Genomic DNA, 18,106 nt, shown 5'->3' on the forward strand with positions numbered 1-18,106 from the left:
GCCCCCTGCAGACCCCTCTCAGCCCCATCCCCCTCCCCACGCACGCCGATTTCGTGACCTACTTTCGGCAGCTCGGCACCCGGCCGCTCTGCCCCGCTTCGCTCCGCGCGCCGCGCGGCGTCCTCCAGCCGAGCCCGGCCATCGCGTAATGTAGGAAAGGCCGGTGTGAGTGCTGAGCGCTGATCGTCGCTCAGCAGCGGATCAACATCTATTTAAAAAAAACTATTTCCTGGGATTTCCTTTACTTGCAAGCATCCAGCTATGGTTTCTGCTCCCGACTTTTAAAAGCGCGGTTCCGCATAAACGCTTCGATGATGGCTGAACTGAATGGCTAAGCGTCTAAGCGCGTTGCTCGAGTCCTTTCTGACTACTGGCTAAGCTCAGTAAAACCTCCGAAACAATATTGAAGTTCTGTTCTATACGCAATGTTGCTTTTGTATTATTGTCGTTTTCAACTCTATCAAAATTTAATGAATTGTTTATCTTCAAAAGTCAAACATAAAGGGTATCAGAAAATTATCGCGATTTTGTGAAAGGAAAATTATACCGAAATGCAGAAGGGCTCTTTCGATAGTCATATGGTCCTGGTAGGAGCAGCGAAGTACAGACAGGGGGAGGGGGCAAAGTGAGTGAGAGAGTGGTGGCGGTAGAGCGGGGCCAGGCCAGACGTGCATTTCGAATGCACCAGCGTGTGACCTTGCTCCACATTGCGCGCCGGAACACCGGGGAGGGGGAGGGTGGTGGAGGGAAGTGGAAGTGGTCGCGCAGACAGGAAGGGGTGGTCGTAAAGACGGGGAAAGGGGCGGCGGCGGCGGCGGTGGTGAAGTGGAAGCCTCTGTGCATCCAGCCGGGTGCATATACAGCAGCGCAGAGGAAGGGGCTGGCCGGGGAGAGAGAGTCTACGGGAGAGAGAGAGAGCAGGGGTAGAGGGTAGAGGCCATTGAAGCGGCGGCGGCGACAGTGCACGAGGAGGGTTGCAGGGCAGGCGTGAAGTGGAGCGCGCGGGACGGGAAGAGAGGCGTTTCTGATCGATGCAGTGTGCACGGTGCGGCGCGGCGTTGCGCGTCGTTCGCTGAGCGCTGTGATGGTACAAAAGACTTAGGTCGACAGTCTCTGCCCTGTCTCCCTGATGTGCAGTCGCTGTCCCTCGAGTCGTCGCTCCTCCCCCCCCTTATGCATGCACGAGTCGGACACCCTCGTGTTGCCGCCATTGTTTACCTCGTAAATCCATGCTGAGTGAAGCTGCCCGTGACGGAGCCCAGTCCCGGGCTGTCGGGCCCGGACACCGAGTTGATCCCCGAAGGGCTGAGTCCAGGGCTGAGTTCTGAACTTAGTCCGGGGCTGAGCCCGGGGCTGAGTCCAGGGCTGAGGCCGGGACTGAGGCCGGGACTGAGGCCTGGACTCGGGGCGGAACTGGTGGGCTCCATGGCCACGACCGCGGGCACGGCGTGCAGCGCCTGCGCCGCGAGCTCGTCTGCAGGCCGCAGCTGCAGCAGCCCTAGCTGCATTTCAGAGGCCGGGGCCCCGGGGGCGCGGGCCTCTGCCTCTACCGCCGTAGGCGCCGCCGCAGTCCTCCGCCATGTTGCATCGCACAGCCGCTACCGCTGCATCGGCTGCAGCCCCTCGCCGCCCGTGGCCCGCATCTGCCCGCCGCGCCACGCCGCGCCACGCACTCTGCCGTCAGGACGCGGTGAGGGGCCGGGGGGCCGGGGGCCGGGGGAGGTTCCGGGTTGCCGCCGCGCCGTCGCGTCGCGTCGCCCAGGCCGCGCGCCTCGCTGGCACCGTGGTCCTCCCCGCGCCGCGGTCGACGCTGCACTGAGGGCGGCGCGGCGTGGCGCGGAGCGGCGCGGCGGGGCTTTGCGCAGGGCCCGCCAGGGGGTGAGGGGGGCGGTGCGTACGGCGGGGGGCCGGGGCGGCCGGGGCGGCCGGGAGGCGGCCAGGTGAGGGGGAGGGGCCGGCCGAGAGGGGCCGGGGAAGTCGAGGGGTAGTTTTGGCGCGCGGAGAAGCGAAGGCGCCGCGGGACGCCGGCGAAAGAGAAGGGTGAGCGGGGAGGAAGGGGGGGGGATGCGGAGAGGGAAGACATGTCGAGCGGGGTGTTTCAGAAAAGGGATGGCCGGTAAGGAGGGGGAAAATGAAATGGAAGGCAGGAGGGGAGGGGGTGAAAGGGACTGGGGTGTGGCAGAAGAGATATTGTGAGCGAGTAGAGAGGAGAGGACGATACTTTCTTGAGCGGGAAAGGAGATGAGGCGGTAGGAGGGGAGGGGGTCGCATTGTATTGTACTGTCCGACTTCGCCTCCAGTAATCACGACAGGATTGTCATATTTCTGATGGCGCTGTCAATGTTCCTCCCTCTCACCCTCCCTGCCCTCGCGCTCCTCGGCGGAAATGAGTCGGCCCTCCTCGAACCCGTTCGACGCGCCCCGCCCCGCCCCGCCCCGCCCCGCCACGCCACGCCGTGCATGACGCCGGATCAATAGAATGAGCCACCACCGGAGTCCTAATTGAATCGCATCAAACGACGATATGCCTCCGCGTCGCGTCGCGTCCCGCAGTGGAAAGTGGGTCAGTTGTCGACGTCGCTCGTGTCGGCTGTGAATGGGTCACGTCTGCTCCCCGCTGGCCCGGCCCAGCCCGGCCCAGCCCGGCCCGGCTCCCTGCCTGTGGGGGTTGCGCGGCGAGCCCTGGCCTGGCCTGGCGCGCCCGTGCCCGCCACGCAACCCCCCGCGGGCCCCCCCGGACCCGGCCAGGGCTGCAGGCGTTTCGACGCTCTTCCTTCTGAAATGCCCCTTTGCCATTCTCGGCTCCTCCCTGCTCCGAGTCCTCCAAAGCTTTCCTATTTTCCATTTGGAATCTGCTATGGTGGGCGGGCGCTCTTGGTCTGAGGGGTTGAGAGTTATGTGGAGTGGAGGGGAAGAATGTTGGGGGGAAAGGGCCGGAGGGGGAGGGGGGATGAGCCGACGCTCCGCTCCCGAGCGACAAAGCGACCAAAAGCCTGACAGCCAATGGTGACACTGGCTTAGCCGGGTGTCCGCGTCCCGAACGGGCTTAAGGGGTGGGTCGGGGGAGGCGTGGTTCTGGTGGTGGCGCGGTCCTCTCCCGCTCTGTTCCGTCCTACTCGCTTTGTTCCGTTCGTCTCGACCCCGCTAGACGTGCTGCTCCACGCTGCTCTGTGCGGTTCTCTCTCTATTTCTCTCTCTCCGAGCTCACAGCCAGCGCGCCGCTCTGCTCTGCACCCCCCCACGCTTCACTATACTGCTACTGTTCGGCAGGCAGGACGGCGGAACACCAACAGCAGCAGCTGCTGCCCCCCCCCCCCCCCCGCTCCCGGGGAACCCAGCAACACGGCACCCCCAGCTCGGCAGAGCACAGCCGTGCACTGCGGAAGGGGAGGAAAATGGGGGGGTGGGGGCGCCGGAGCGCGCCTGCCCGGCCCGGCCCGCCTCTGCCGCCTGTTCCCAGCGAGAAACTGGGTTACGCATGCCGGTATTTATTTCCCTCTCGCCCCCTCCCCAGCCTCGTCTTTCTCTCTCTCTATCTTGCCCCCCCCCCCCCACCCCTCTCGCTCGCTCTCATGCGGCGGGGCGGGCTCTCTCTCTTACCCGCCATCCCCTTGCCGGCGCTTGCACCCACCCCCACTTCTGAGCATTATCGACCCCCCCACCGCTCCAGCTGGCGAGCTACGCCGCGCCACACCCCCCTCTCTGTCTCCACCACCACCGGGCTGGGCGAGCCGAGCCGAGCCGAGCGCAGCACACTCCAGTCCACTTCCCGCTTCCCGATTTGCCCCAATTCCCAACTTTCTCCCATCCTTCACCCAGGGCTGCTCCCTCCTCCATTCAATGAAGGGAGAGAGAGAAAGAGGCGGCAAACGGTTCAGGCTGCACGTCACCCCATCAGCTGCGCCCGTGTTCGCAGGGGCAGGCAGCACAGGCGCGACAGTCGCGGTCTCAGGAAGGAAGGAGGGGGAGGAATTGGGTTGGAGGATTATCTGCAGTGGGGAAGATAAGATTGAGGGGGAAGGGTGGGAGTGGGAGCAGTGGGAGGTGGGGAATGGCCGCAAGGATGTGCAGACAGACAAAAGATGGCCTTAATTCGATAAATTCGTAGTAAGTAATGGGGTAACGAAGCTGATAATGCAAATTTACATTTAAAAGAAGGTATTTATTGCTTGTAACATTCATGCACACGATGGTCAGTTCAGACAAAGCACTTCTACAGAACAGCCTTCATAAGATTTCAATAACAGGGGATGGTGAAGCACTATATTATACATTGAAATGTGTTCTCCATAGGAAGCACCTTGGTTCATTTAGAATGATCTTCATTGAAATATTATTAAAGAAGTGTTCGCATGCTCTGATTCAGTGAAATTAAGTTTCAGTCTTAAGATTTAAACTTTAATTAGGTATTCTATGAATTTTATAGTTTGACAATCATCTGCATTCAAAGAGAGATTGTCTATTTGTACACAAGTGCTGTTAAATAAATAACATTTGTTGATGTATTTTTTTTAAACTACAAAAAACTCGATGTGATCTCTCTTAAACTACCTGTCTCCAAAGACCAAAATCACTCAAAAGCAAGAAGGGTGAGGCCTTACATAAAAGATTGATTTAAGACAATCTGGTTCAACACCCTGCTTCTGTTGATGTGATTCAGAACTTTGAGATATTCACATCACAATTGCTACAATTTTAAGTGGATGATCAAGGTTCATGTAATGTGGAGTAGGTACGAGAGAACCACGAGCCAAAATTTTAACACGTCAACTGCAGTTTTGCCAAACCAGGGAAAGATATTTCTTCCTTGGTTCAGCCAATCAATGGTTCGCTCAATCAAGATGGTGATTTAGAAATATCAGCAACAGTTGAGATGTTAAAATCAATCTTATACAAATGCAATCTATTTTTCTTTTAACAATAGTTTTATCACATTAGCAGTTTTTTTAATAACATTACAGTAACCAAAATATAGTTATTCCATCAAGTTTACCCAATTACTATCCATTAACAGCTTAAATAATTGTATAATTGCTTCAGAGCTACAGAGCATAACTAAAACGACTAGCTGGGCTGAAGAGAAATTGACTAATGCCCTACTACAGTCATAGAATGTCTACAACAGGGAAACATGAGACATGATATCAAGGGGCTCACCTAAATTGTAGTACTTAAGACCCCCATAATACTTCAAGTATGAGGAACAGGTTTCAATAAAACTGTTGAAACTTTGCATTTTGATGCAAATTTAAAAACACAAATGCACCCACATCTTTTACAGAAACAATTGCAAGAAAAGGTGTGTCTTCACAAATAGTTGCCTTGGGTGTTTGAGGCTGCTGGTATAAGACAAAAACCGTGACTGTGATTAGGAGCAAATCACCTTGCGTCGGGGTTGAATGCAATATATGTTGTGCCTCTCAAATCAGCAGCCTCAGACACTCAATGCACCCAGAGTGCCCAGAGCTAGAACAAGCGCACTGCGCAATACTTGGGCAAACAACTAAAGTCTTGTAGTTTATCAGCTCCTCTACAATTAAGAGTGAGAAATTCACATGATTCTATTTTTTCTTGACCAAAAACAAGAACTAGTACAAAATAAAACCAAAGATTTATACTAGATTAGATTAAGCATTGCACATAAACAATTACCTTACACATTCCAAAATGTGCTTTGGCAGATAACAGAGGACAATAGAGAACTAATATAAGTTATTTTCTTTATCTTTTTTTTTGTTTTTTTGTTTTTGGTCTTTTACTTACTTTACTTTAAAGGCAATAAAGAGTTAGTAGGCAAATACCACAGTGGAAAAGGAAAGAAAAAAAAAACTGGGGTGATTTGAGCACCTTAACTTTACCCTAAATATAAGCACTTTGCAGTTTAAATTCTTTCTTCAGGAACATAGTTGTCCCAACATTACTTCTTAAAAAAATCATCAGAGAATTCCTTAACCTAACTTAATCTAATACTCCTGCTGTTGGCAACAAATGAAGACTTGTACTGACACACTGGATATAGATCCATGTAAGAAAAATAATTAAGGTCACATATTTCAGTGTTTAAAGTCACATGTTTGAATACATAAAGCCACATCTTTGCATGCAGGTTCCACTATCTATGTAGGACACCTGATTGAGACTTCACAGAAATTTATGACTCTTCAACCCAATGATCACTGTGACCATTAAGTCAGAAGAGATATCACAGAGACCGCTGCCCATTAAAATATAATTACAGATCAAATAATTTATATGCCCTATCAATTTATCTTTCTATGAAAGAGAATACACAACCACAGAATGTCTCAATTTGTCACTAATATAATTAGAAGATTGGGAGACCAATTTAAATGGATTTCTTTCTTAAATAAAAAAGTAAATGATTAGTTTACCATCAGATGATGAAATCATCACCAAGCTCTTGTTAATTGATATTCTCATTGATTTTCTTTGAAATAGAAAAGAGAACTTATGAATCTTCCAACTGATGTTCACAAAATAAATGTCTACTAAGGGAAGGAAAATTTACTCAATTAGATGAAACAAGAGTGAAACGAGTAATATTTTAGATCAAAGTATTGAACTGAATAAATTATGCACCCATTTGATTATGTAATCTTTTCAGTTAGAATAGTATACAAATACACCTTCAAGCACCAGACAGTGAGTAGGTGCATGAGTTTAACAATGTCTAGTCAGTTGTGGACACACAAGTAACCCTTGGAGAAACTCATCATGACCAGATAATCACAGAGCACTAAGTAACAGAACCAAAACATTTCTTCTGAATAAATGATAATAATACAGAAATAATTCTTATGAAATCTCTAAAAAATATTATACTTTTTGACCATTCAAAATGACTCAGCTTGAATGGGTCTACGACCAGGATGACCGGAGTTCAAATCTTTAGATCAGATTCTCCTGACTTGGTATTTACTCATGATACATACTTCAGTTAAGTTTAACACAGAGAAAATACGGACAAAACAAGTTGATATGAAACAACGTACTAAATTTAACTTGATAAACTCTCTTAGCTGGTTTTACCTATGTGCATGCTAATGATGAAGACAGTCAACAGCTGCACTCCAAATGGGAAGGAAAGACTTGTTCTTATGACAAATATGTGCAATGTGCAAAGTCACTATGTTCAACTTGGCATACACAGTCATCAAGAGCTCTTTTTGTACATTTTATCACTTGAAACTTTTCTTTTCTTGATCAAATACATGAGATAAACAAGGGTACGGAAATTATAATTCATGATCACAGAAATCACAGATTAGTGCCTAAGACAGGCAAGATCAAGAAAAGAAGAATCTCTCACTTTCACTTTACCATTACTGCCAGTAGCTAGTATCGTCACTGGGGTGCCAAAGGAGAAATAGTTACAGAGCGAGGATCTCCTCCAGTTTCCAGGTTTTTCAATAGCTGTGTTAACCAGTGTTTTGTGGATTTGTCATCCTGAAGACATCCGGCAAACGTAGAATCACGAAGTTGATCTGGAAGGCATTGTCTCAAAGCCTCTCTTGCTCTAGAGTGAAAGAGAAACACTCACGTTAAAAAATACAATTGTAAAAATGCTTTTCCTTATCTAATAATAAGATATAATAATATTTCACTAACCTTGGATTGTCAGACAAACGCAAGTAGCAGCGAACAACATGCTTTAAGAGTCGTGCAGAGGGCTCCTTAGCAAGTGAGAGCACCATTTTGCCCTGGAAATGGCAAAATCAAAATGAGCTCAATGTTAATTAATTTTTACTTAATTTGTTTACACAGAGAGCAAAATATTAAATTCTATAAAATAAACCTTACCAAAATCATAGCAACGTGGGAAAAGCGATCATAGGTTTGGCAGATATAAGACAATCCAGAATCATCCAAGAGAATTTTCTGGAGAATGAATGTAGCAACTGTTTTACTAAGCTCAGATCCGCTCTCCATGATGCGGAGGCAAAGTGGAATAATTTCAGTTGTCAATAAGAAAGTGATGACTTCCTGCTCATCTGTCTATAAAAATTAAAAAAAAATAAAAATGGTTCAATGTGGTACATTATCAAATAAATAAGCATGTAAAATCGTCTTAAAAATGATTTTTTTCAAAACTGCAATATGCAAGAGATAAAAAAATTAAATTTGTACCTTAACAAGAGCACCAATAACACCCAGGCTTGTGAGACGTAAATATTCGAATGGTCTAGTTTTGCTGACAGTATGTAAGAATGGGTATAAAAACAGGGGAACATGAGCTTGAAGAAAAGTAGAGCGTGTTTCAGGATGAGATGCAACACATTGCAGTAACGCAAGAGCATTGCACACTCGATTCGACTGATGAGCACTTAGCGTTGCTGGATTCATTGCTGGATAGATGTTCACAATTTCTTGAAGAAGAGCAGCTGTGGTTCCAAATGAGTGCCACAGCATCGGTGCAAGATCTGGTACGGTTTCGCGTTTTTTGCTACAAGGATAAATAATAAAATATAGGTAAACCGATTTTCACAGACAAACTTACTAAGCCAAATAAACAATCTCCAGCTCTAAACAGACCACAAGCACACTTCACATTTGAAAAACAAATAAAATATTGAATCAAGTTCTAAACTAGTACCAAAATCTCAGCAGAAAAGGCAACTTTGCATTTTATCAGAGAGGTTTTCTGTGATAGCTATACTGCATTAAAATGTGAAATAGTGCAATTTTCATATGTGGCTCTGGTTCTGATTTCCTGACATTTTCTACTAACGCAAAGGGTGCAGGTGGTCTGAACATTGAGATTTCAAAATTAAAACTTGATCATATAAACAACATTACCTTAGTTCAAGGAGTGCATTTTCTCTCGTCTCTGGATTGGATAGTTCAACAATCCATTGGTACACCTTTTCTCGGTCTACAGTTTGAGGCAAAGTGGCAGGGCTTTGTTGGGTATTGATAAGTCGCTGTGAAAAATAGAGAAGAGTTTAAAGAATGTAAACAAAACTAATGTACTTAAAAGAAGTCAAGAAATTAGTAAGATCAAAAGTACTTTGTAGACAGGCCTGATTAAAATTACTGTTTAGAAAGAGAATAGAATTTTGTTTCTAAAAAGTACACTGAAAAAGCCTATTCTTAACCTCTTCAGTGTAAAGAGGGTAAGTATAGATTATACTCTATAAATTTAAATTATCTTTTCGATTCAGAGAAATTAAAAATACTGTAATCATTTTGATTTTTACCAGACGTATCAGAAGTAACATTCCAAAAATAAAATGGAAACAAATAACTAATAAACAGTTTATTAGGTTAAGAGGACAGCGTCTAAAAGCCGACCTTACCTGCATAATATGAGGAGATTCTTTCCTGCCAGTAGGGAACATTTTGATGGAACAGGTGACTTTTCAGTTCAAGACGTTAAAACAAACAGGAAAATGCACAAATCACGAACAGTTGGACAAAAACCACGAAACACCGATGACCGTGTAGAGATCAGAAAACAGAAACAGCCAGTGGGGAAAGGGGGGGGGGGAGGAGGAGGGGGCAACGGGAAAGGGCTGAGGATGAAGGCGAAGGCGGTAGCGCCATCTATCGGACGCGTCCTCATATACTCGCAAGCACTGTCGCTACTCCACGAACTCTAGCACCACACCAGGGAAAGACCATTTCAAAATTCATTATTTTAGAAGGAGTTAGAGGACCGAAGATTCGCCGACAAGCTCTTGAGAATTCCTGTGCCGTGGTTGGAGATAACAGCTGATAGGGATATCGGATGATACAATTGATAAGTTTTTTTTTGGTTCTCCACCATCACCACCATTAGTTCGATTAGGACACGCCCTGCTCGTTTCAACAGAAAATTGATTTCTTTTTACTGATTGGAACGGTGGTGTTGCTGCTGTTGATGCTGCTGCTTCTGTTTTTTTGTTTTTTTTTTGTTTTTTTGGACAAGTATAGAAATTTTTGGTTTCCCAGGGCGGTCGATTTCGCTTTAAATCGACTTTGTGTCGTCCCCTCCCCCTTCCCCCGCATTTTCCGTGGGGGGAAAGCACAGGGCACATCTTTTCGCCTGTAGGTGGGCAGAAACCACTACTTTCGAACAACATGCATAATAAGAACAGGTTTCTGGATCCGCACTTGCCCAAGGAAAACGTTTTTTTCTCACAAAGACCTCATTGTCACTTAGGTCACGATTCTTGCACTTGTGGGATCAGCAGTGAGGTTTCGTGAGAACCACGTTTTCCTAGGGTGCCTATGCATCCGGCGAGGTTTTTGATCACAATTTATACCAGCGTCAATAAGTACTCTAAAGCCTCGGCAGCTGGCGTGGCGTAGTGAAGTAATACCAAAACCATTAATTTGTTTGTGCAAGGCGTATAATGACACAACGAAAAAAAGATGTGAGCTGATAAATGATAGGAGTAATCCGTTCTCACACGCCAGGTGCCAAAGTAGGCCTATTTGGGCACCGGGACCGATCCTCCAATCTTCTCTTTTGAATGGGTGATCGCCCCGAGTCACCAACTTATGAGATACCTACCCAAACCAAGGAGGCATTGAAGCCATGGCTGGCGCACCGTGGACGTCGAAATGTCATGTCATTTTGACATCCTAACTCATCGCAGGGGTGTGGGGTAGGGGGCGTATGTGAGAAAACTACAGCCTCCCCCGAGCCTCCCCTTTCCCTGTCAAACGTGGGCCGCCCCTGTCATTCAATCTGACGCTCTAAGTCAAATCTTGGTCACGATGAGAAAATGAGGGACCAATTTGACGTCACAGTCACGGGGCAAATTCCTCATTGGACCATGATAAGGTGCGGATACGAACGCATGGAGTTGTGTACAATCACAGCCCACGACGCACTATTCCGAGGAAAAGGGGCGATGACAAATCATCACATAACCCGCACTCGAGCGGTGGGTGCATGAGTAGGGCGCGCGGTGATGCGCCAAACGCATCGGCAATAGCCAGCCGGCCCATGACGCACGTGCGCAGGGCTGGGCGCAGCAGGTGCGCCGCAGGGCAGGGCAAACTTCGATCAGGGTGCTCGCTCACCGATGATTGGCAAGCAAATCTGGTTGATGACTGGAGGCAAGTGATCGATGCTACCGGAAAGTGATGAGAGATGATCGGGTGGGATCGGAAATGATCGACAATTGGTCGAAAAAATGATCGACGATCGAAAATGATCGACCATTAAAAATGATCCACCATATTGATCGAAAATGATCGACCATTGATCGAAAATGATCTGATTGTTCATAACGGAGATATGGGAGGGTAGTACGTATGGGATCATCCAGAAAGTACGTCCGCGTCATTATCCGTCACGAAACCTGTCGAGTTCAGCTGGTTCAGCCTATCGCAAGCTCTCGTAGCGCCTGGTACGTGGGCAATATCGTCTGGAATGCACGCGAGTACTGCGGGTCGGCCTACCCCGCGTTTCGCAGGCACCTAATGAATCTGAGAAATACGGACTCACTTTCTGGACGATACCTACGGTGTTGACAAGTGATCGGAAAGGTGATCGGAAAGGTGATCGGAAAGGTGATCGGGAATGTAGTCGAATGATCGGGACGTGATCGGAGGTGATCGGAAGTGTTTGGCATTATTGTATTTAAGTGATAATAACTGATGGAAAGGTGGGAAGGGGCGAGAAATGATAAGTTGATCGAAAAACTGGTCGAGTTTTCAGATGTAACATCAAGTTGTTGAAGTTGGCACTCGAACAGACAGAAGGTGCAGCGCTGGCGCCCGAGGCACGGGTGCGGTCCTAGCGATATCTGTCATGTTGCAATTATCTGCAATCCGAAAACGGTGTGAAACGCATCGCGCAACGTGTCGCTTTGTTTACTAATCATAAGAGTTCGGCGAAGACGATGTGATGACGAACCGTAACGAACCACTGAGAAATACACACGGCTAGATATATGCGACGCAAGTGCACACCCATATAAAAAGTCGAGCAGGTTTTCAGATTTCCTACAACAAAAATATTCACAATTTCGATGTAAAACAATGGCAAGTTTCGTCAATTTCCGAACCACTTTTTAGGCATCAGAGATCTGAAACCGAAAGTCTGTTATTGCATCACGTCCGTTTGTCAGCCCCAGACGCCATCAAGTAATTGGCATACTCGTGGGTCCTAACAGCAAGTTTACTCAGAGCACAGTTTCGAACGCGATGACCACTGTATCCGTCCTCGTCATCAACGTTGAGTTGGGGTGGGGGTTGGGGGGGGGGGTGACCCATCATATCATACACACACTTGTTTGTGTGCTCTATCTCGATATCGTGTTTGTGATATTGTGGCAGGGACACACCCCAAGCGTGGGGATGGGGGGTGGGTAGGTGGACTCAGTCGCCACAAGGCCGACCCTCCAGCAGCCCCCCTCCCCCCCCTCTCCCTCTCTCTCATCACATCACCACTACCCTCGACACACCTCCCGATAAGTCTTGTGATTGTTTCATGTCAAGATAAGATGAGAGGGAGCGAATTGGAGCGAATGAACCGATTCCAGATCAACGACGGGACCTTGTCCGCACGACAATGCGCACTCACAAGCTTGCCAAAAACAAAACAAGAAAGTGCACGTATAATAAATCCGCGACGGCTAGAATGACCCTGCTAAAAATTTCCTAGGCGTTAACAATTCCAGACGAGTGTCGCGCGGGTACGCGGTGGGCTGCTTCGCGTTCGCGGCAAGGACCGGCCGCGAGGTCGCTTTTTGGCGAGGTTTTGGCACGCCGCCCCTCGCAGAACCTTATCACGTCGTGGGGGCTCTGCAGTTCAGCGGAACAGAGCGGGGGCCGCTACTCGCGAGAGCGGCGGGGTGCCCGTCCTGGTGCACAACGACGACCCCGCACCGGGAGCTGCGCCGCCGCCGGGGTCCTTGGGGGTCCTTGAGGGCGGCGTTATGGAGTCGATACCGCGGCCGCCTGCTCCGCCGGGATCCTGGACCGTGTTTTCGTTTACGACCCGGAGCAAACTGCCGAGGCCGGGGTCGCGGTTATTGGCAAGAGTGCAACAAACACACACTCGCACACACTCGCACGCCAAAGCTCGAGGAGTTAATTAAATATTCACTACCCCCCCCCCCCCCCGGTCTTTAAGTAGAGGGGACATCGGTTTACGCGCGTCGCTGTGTGACAAGGAAATGACTGTCGGCCTTACGAGTGGGGCGGCCGACGACCACACCCCCCCCCCTCCTCCGATTACGAGTTGCAATAAAAATCAGCACTGCGCGGAGGGGGGTCGTCCTGGGTCAACAGATGACAACGACTGCCCCGAATCTTTTACAAGGAAGGATCCATGGCACTCGAGTGCTGAGTGAGTGATGTGTCGATATGATGCAGCCGCCCGCTGATGGTCGAGAACCCATTGATCCGTTTGTCTCTCTGAGGGGTCGAGCAGATGATGTGCGGGCCCTCGTTCTCGTTCTCTATTTTAGGGGGCCTTTTTCGTGCTGGCTGGGTTGCAGGGACCTGCGGATGGCGGGCGGCAGTAGGCACCTTCTCAGCGAGCGCTCGGATTCCGCCGGCGCGGAGCCCGTGCGTTCCAAGCGCTGCCACAAGCTGCCACCGCAACAGCCCGCCAAATGCCGCCAAACGACGGGCACCTCCGGGCAGAGGTGGCTAAACGCGTTGGTATGAGAGAGACGCACAGCGGGCACCTCGCTGCACGCCGGGGGGGGGGGGGTGCTGTTTTCATGAGCGCAGAGAGAGGTGCCCGGGTAGTTTCCGCCCTACCCAGGTCCCTGCTGGGTAGGACAAGGAGCCCCCCTCCCCCCTACACACACACACACTGGACTCGCCATTCTTCGCAGTCTTCTCGGTTGTTCGGTTATGAGCTCGGTTATGAGCGAGCCACATCACTTGGGGCTCTTCCACTCCAAGGTAAAAGAACCGTAAAAAAGTGACAGAATTAAGAACGGACGCGGGCAGGGCGGGTATGTCGGCACCTTTACACCTTTCCAGTTGAAAAGGCGTAAACCCCGTTCCCCTGTGTTAACCATTCCAACCAATCTGCTTTTCGTGCCAATCTGCGGAATCTGCCAATCGTAAAGGGAGACCATTTCTCATCCAAAATCCCCCCCCCCCCTCCGAGTCCATGTCGGAAACACTTTTCCCCGCATGGAAATATCGACACTTAAAAGACACTTTAAAGTATACTTTTCAATAAAAGTGGATCCACCAGTATGAGCCCCGGTTTGCGATAGTTTTCGTATTCCATGAAGTCGGATGTGGCCCCTGCTCGAAACATGGTCGAGTGCGCGTCGAGTTCAGGTGCGAAAAGGCTAAATTAACTCCACATATTGTGCGGTCGGGCGCAGCGACACACACATGATTGCCACTCCGTCCGCACCACTCGGAAACTGTGCGCGTCATAGGCACGCGTGCGGCGCGTCGGCGGCCGGCCCGTCCTTCCCTGTCGCTTGTCCGCTGCTCCCCGCAGTAACTCGCCTTATTATGAGCCCTAGTAGTTGCGGGAGGGGAGGGGGCTGCTGACGCCGGCGCCGATGCCGGAAACTGGCTCACCGATGCGCACGAGGGAAGGGATGCAGCGCGAGCAGCACGCGGCGACGTGCGAGGAGCGACCTCTATCGGCGAGCTATTTGGCCGCGCACGACGAATGTCCAGCCAAAGAAAAACGACCCGCGACGTGAAATAAAAACCAAGACAGTCGGAGTGATGTTGCGCACATTTCCGTTTCACCGCGGTCCCGCGCACCACCCCTCCGCGTGTTGCCGTCCACCCGTCCCGTATCCGAACGCCGCCGCTCGGCTCTGCACCTAGAGGTATATATGCCGGCAAGGACACGCCGGGCAGCCACCTCACGGTTCGCAGTCACTCGTCAGCTACTACCCGGCCGAGGCCCTCTTTGTAAATCCCGCCTGTCCAGGACCCCAAAACAGGACGACATAGGTCAGCGGGAGCCGGGCGCCTGCGACTCGCAGGGTAGGCCCCTCCGCAGTACACGCATGCACTGCAGGCACGATATTGCCTACCCATCAGGCGTTTGTACTGTGGAAAGGCGGAACTCGTCAGGTTCGTAAAGGCGGATGACGGGGCGCTACGACGTTTCGTCCATGACACTTTCGTCCACGACTTTTTGTCCTATCCTGTTATGTCCCAGAATTTAAATGTCCAGTATGTTATGTCCAGAATTTTAAGTCCAATATTGTACGTCCAATATTTGTCATATGTCCAGACACGTGTTTATTGGATGATCCCTAAACTAAATGGTTGTCAACACGCGTGTTGGTTCAGGTCGTGCTGTTTTGGGGTGTTGGTAGACACGCGTGCACTCGCTGGACACTATCGGAATTCACAGTAGGTTTGCCTACACTGATATCTTTACCGAGTGCAACTGGCAAGAACTCAACATTTTTCCTGAACACCTGCGGTGTAAAAAGCCCGCAAGTGTTGCGCACACAGATATCAGTGTCTCCCGCACGTGCACATGACGTGCACAGGACTGGCTTTCGGTACGGAGCTCGCTCGGACAGCTCTCAAGTACTGAAGTACTGGGACCGTGGGTTTGTATTTTTAAAGGAGCCGGCGCCGGGCTCTCGCCTCCGCAGCTCGTCCATGCCAGCCGGCGGGCAGAATCGTATAGAACGCTCGGTTATTTTAAGCTTGGGAAAAGCGTGTGTTTGGATGTAACAGTGGCACACTTCTCAAGAGGGGCAGAGGGGGGAGAAACAGGGAGAGGCAGAGAGAGAGGCAAAAAAAAAGAGAGAGAGACAGACAGACAGACAGAGAGACATAGACCCTCCTCTACGCGTAGGAGAAAGGGGAAGCCGGAGAAGCAGCCGAGCGCCTGCAGGGCGCCTGGATAGGCCGCGCCGCACGGCACGCGCGCCCAACGGGCCTGCCTGTCCCCCGGGGGCTCCTGGTAGACGCGAGGGCAAGCCCGCCCTGCTGCGGGCCCCGCGCCCTGCACCCATGACCGCCCCTCGGACCGCCCCCATGCAAATACCGCCGCATTGTTCCCTCTCCCACCGACTAGACGTGCCCAGCCGCAGCCGGTCCGCCCCGCCCGCCGGCCGCCCGTCCGCGTGTCACACAGTTTATAGGCTCCTCGACGGGCCGGCGGCGCGGCTCAGGCGCGGCGGCGTGGTGTCGTAGGTTACGACCTGGCACGCGCTGGTGCGGGGCGCCGGCCGCGGCCCTAAGGCTGGCCCGCGGCTCTGTAACGACGCCCCCCATCGGCGCCGGCCGCAGAGCGCGTGCACTGCGCACAGAGGCGGGATACAACATTTGGCGAACAACATTCAACACCGCTTCATGCACGTGACTTGTGTGCACGGGTGCGTCTGTGTGTTGGTCCTCTAGTCACTGATAGGGCCGGGCGTCGAAGGAAGATAATCAAAAATAAATTGCGGGCGATAGGAAAAAAAGTGAAGGGGCAGCGGAGGCATATAGTCCACTTGATTCGCTTTTTGCGCTCACAACTTTTCCATTTCTTTGAAATGAAAATGTGACGGGCGTGGACAATAGCACGACGCCACTCCGCCACTGCCTCTCCAAAGGCGTGACGAGTAATGCGCCACCGCACGACAACCGCGTTTGTCATTTTCCGTTGTAGAATTATTCCATTCGGTAATTGCGTGTGATCAGCCGAACCTGGCAAAGCCCATCGCAGCGGCAGAACTTGAAGCGACTTGGGCTTGGGCACAGCAGCAACAGCCGCCCCCACGTCCCGGGCGCATACTGATGGGCTATCGAAAGCATCGGCAGTCCTTAATCCCTCTCTCACAGTCTTACGTAAACAGACACACCCACTCAAGCACCGCACGCGGTTGTACGTCCTTGATCCCGCCATCACACGATCCCGCCGATCCTCCACGAGCCCTTGAAAAGACCTCTAAAACTGTGTCATTTGTGGGTGGGGCGGCAGTGTCTTCTGCACCTGCACTCTCCTGCAAAGGCGGGGTTCTTAAAGCATTTTTCGTAACTGAAGGATGAAAAGAAAGAAACTATGACTTTCTACTTTTTTTCTGAGAAACATTCATGCTTCAGCCAACGCTTTGTTTTGGAAAAAATTGTGCGCAAATATGCACGAGTTCGCACAAATGAGTGTACAGAGCAGTGTTAAAATCAACGCTGAAATGTGTGCAAAAAATGAATTGCTTAAATTCGTAGAAATAAAAGATACAATTCCAGTAAGTTTATAGATTTTTTATTTATTTTATTTGTATATTTTTGCTTTAGTCCAAACTTGTAGATATCCTTTTCAGAAAATAGCCTTCTCTATATTATGTGCCTTCGGGCGCGGGCACTGCGTGCGGTAGCCTTGCGTCTCGTGGTGCGGTGGTCTAGGGCGGCCTAGGGCGTGACCATGACCATGGCCGTGGCGTGGCCGTGGACTTGAACCCCGCGGAGAGAGCACTGCGTGTTGCGGAGCAGGCCCTGACGCTCCTGCGCGACGAGACACCTCGGCGGGCTCTAGGAGGGCAATGATGGCGAGCCGGAGCACACAACAGGAAAAGAGAGGAGCCAACAGCCACAAACAGCAACTGACAGGGGGCCGCCCGGAGTGCCACTCTCACAATTTTGAGCGGACGAAGCATGTTACTGTACTCGTCAAATGACAAGAATAAGTGAACTTCCAGCTGCTCTTCCGGGCTAGTTTTTGAGTTCGAAATGCTGGCGTTATCATAGTCGCCAAAATGCCCTTATTGTAAACTTGATGCATCAATCTCTCCCGAACCGTTTGACGTTACATCGACTAGATTTCGCAGGAAAGTTTGGGAAGATAGCCTCATTAAACATATTTATGCCGATTTTTTTAAAAATAAATAATAATAGCAGGGGTTTAAGGGGAGTAACACTTAACTACCAACCCACCCACTTCCTTGTCTTTGACTTATCAAAGTAACTACTAATAATCAATGCAATTCTCATTGAAGATTTCTTTTGATTGTGTAAGTGAAAACAATTGTCCAATTGAATTACTGCATTGAATTGAAAACACTGTGTACAATAACAAAACACCCCCCCCCCCTTCTCCACCTCCCGCGACACATACACAACACATACGACTGTCCGTCCATCCCGCGTGAGCCGGTGAGGCGGCGCAGTGGAGTGGCGGGGTGGGGCGGGGTGAGGTGGGGCGTGGCGGGGA

The 18,106-nt window shown here is 50.4% G+C and overlaps 2 protein-coding genes across 2 annotated transcripts in view; both read right to left on the reverse strand.

Annotated features, from left to right (window-relative positions):
- Positions 1 to 1,805, reverse strand: part of LOC127749067 (uncharacterized) — a 22,625-nt gene extending 20,820 nt beyond the window's left edge. Inside the window, exon 1 of the mRNA XM_052265650.1 lies at positions 1,219 to 1,805. Coding sequence (XP_052121610.1) covers positions 1,219 to 1,508 — 290 coding nt within the window. The 5' untranslated portion in view covers positions 1,509 to 1,805. The remainder of the gene's footprint in view (positions 1 to 1,218) is intronic.
- A 2,336-nt stretch (positions 1,806 to 4,141) lies between these two features.
- On the reverse strand, positions 4,142 to 9,517 carry LOC113211929 (CCR4-NOT transcription complex subunit 9). The gene is made up of 6 exons (XM_026430468.2): positions 9,318 to 9,517; positions 8,818 to 8,942; positions 8,149 to 8,464; positions 7,822 to 8,016; positions 7,630 to 7,721; positions 4,142 to 7,537 (listed from the first exon to the last, which is right to left on the reverse strand). The coding sequence occupies exons 1-6, from the start codon at positions 9,357 to 9,359 to the stop codon at positions 7,366 to 7,368; spliced, it is 942 nt and encodes a 313-aa protein (XP_026286253.1). The 5' UTR covers positions 9,360 to 9,517; the 3' UTR covers positions 4,142 to 7,365.
- Positions 9,518 to 18,106: the final 8,589 nt, after the last annotated feature.

This window comes from Frankliniella occidentalis, unplaced genomic scaffold (assembly GCF_000697945.3).
Source record: "Frankliniella occidentalis isolate FOCC.00 unplaced genomic scaffold, Focc_3.1 Scaffold28, whole genome shotgun sequence".
Classification (NCBI taxonomy): Eukaryota; Metazoa; Arthropoda; class Insecta; order Thysanoptera; family Thripidae; genus Frankliniella; species Frankliniella occidentalis.

Bases quoted from the DNA above. Each gene is read 5' to 3' on its own strand.
- LOC113211929 (XM_026430468.2), bottom strand. From the start codon at position 9,359: ATGTTCCCTACTGGCAGGAAAGAATCTCCTCATATTATGCAG. The intron at 8,943-9,317 runs GTAAGGTCGGCT...TATTTTTCACAG, and splicing joins AATCTCCTCATATTATGCAG to CGACTTATCAATACCCAACA. The intron at 8,465-8,817 runs GTAATGTTGTTT...TTATCCTTGTAG, and splicing joins AATGCACTCCTTGAACTAAG to CAAAAAACGCGAAACCGTAC.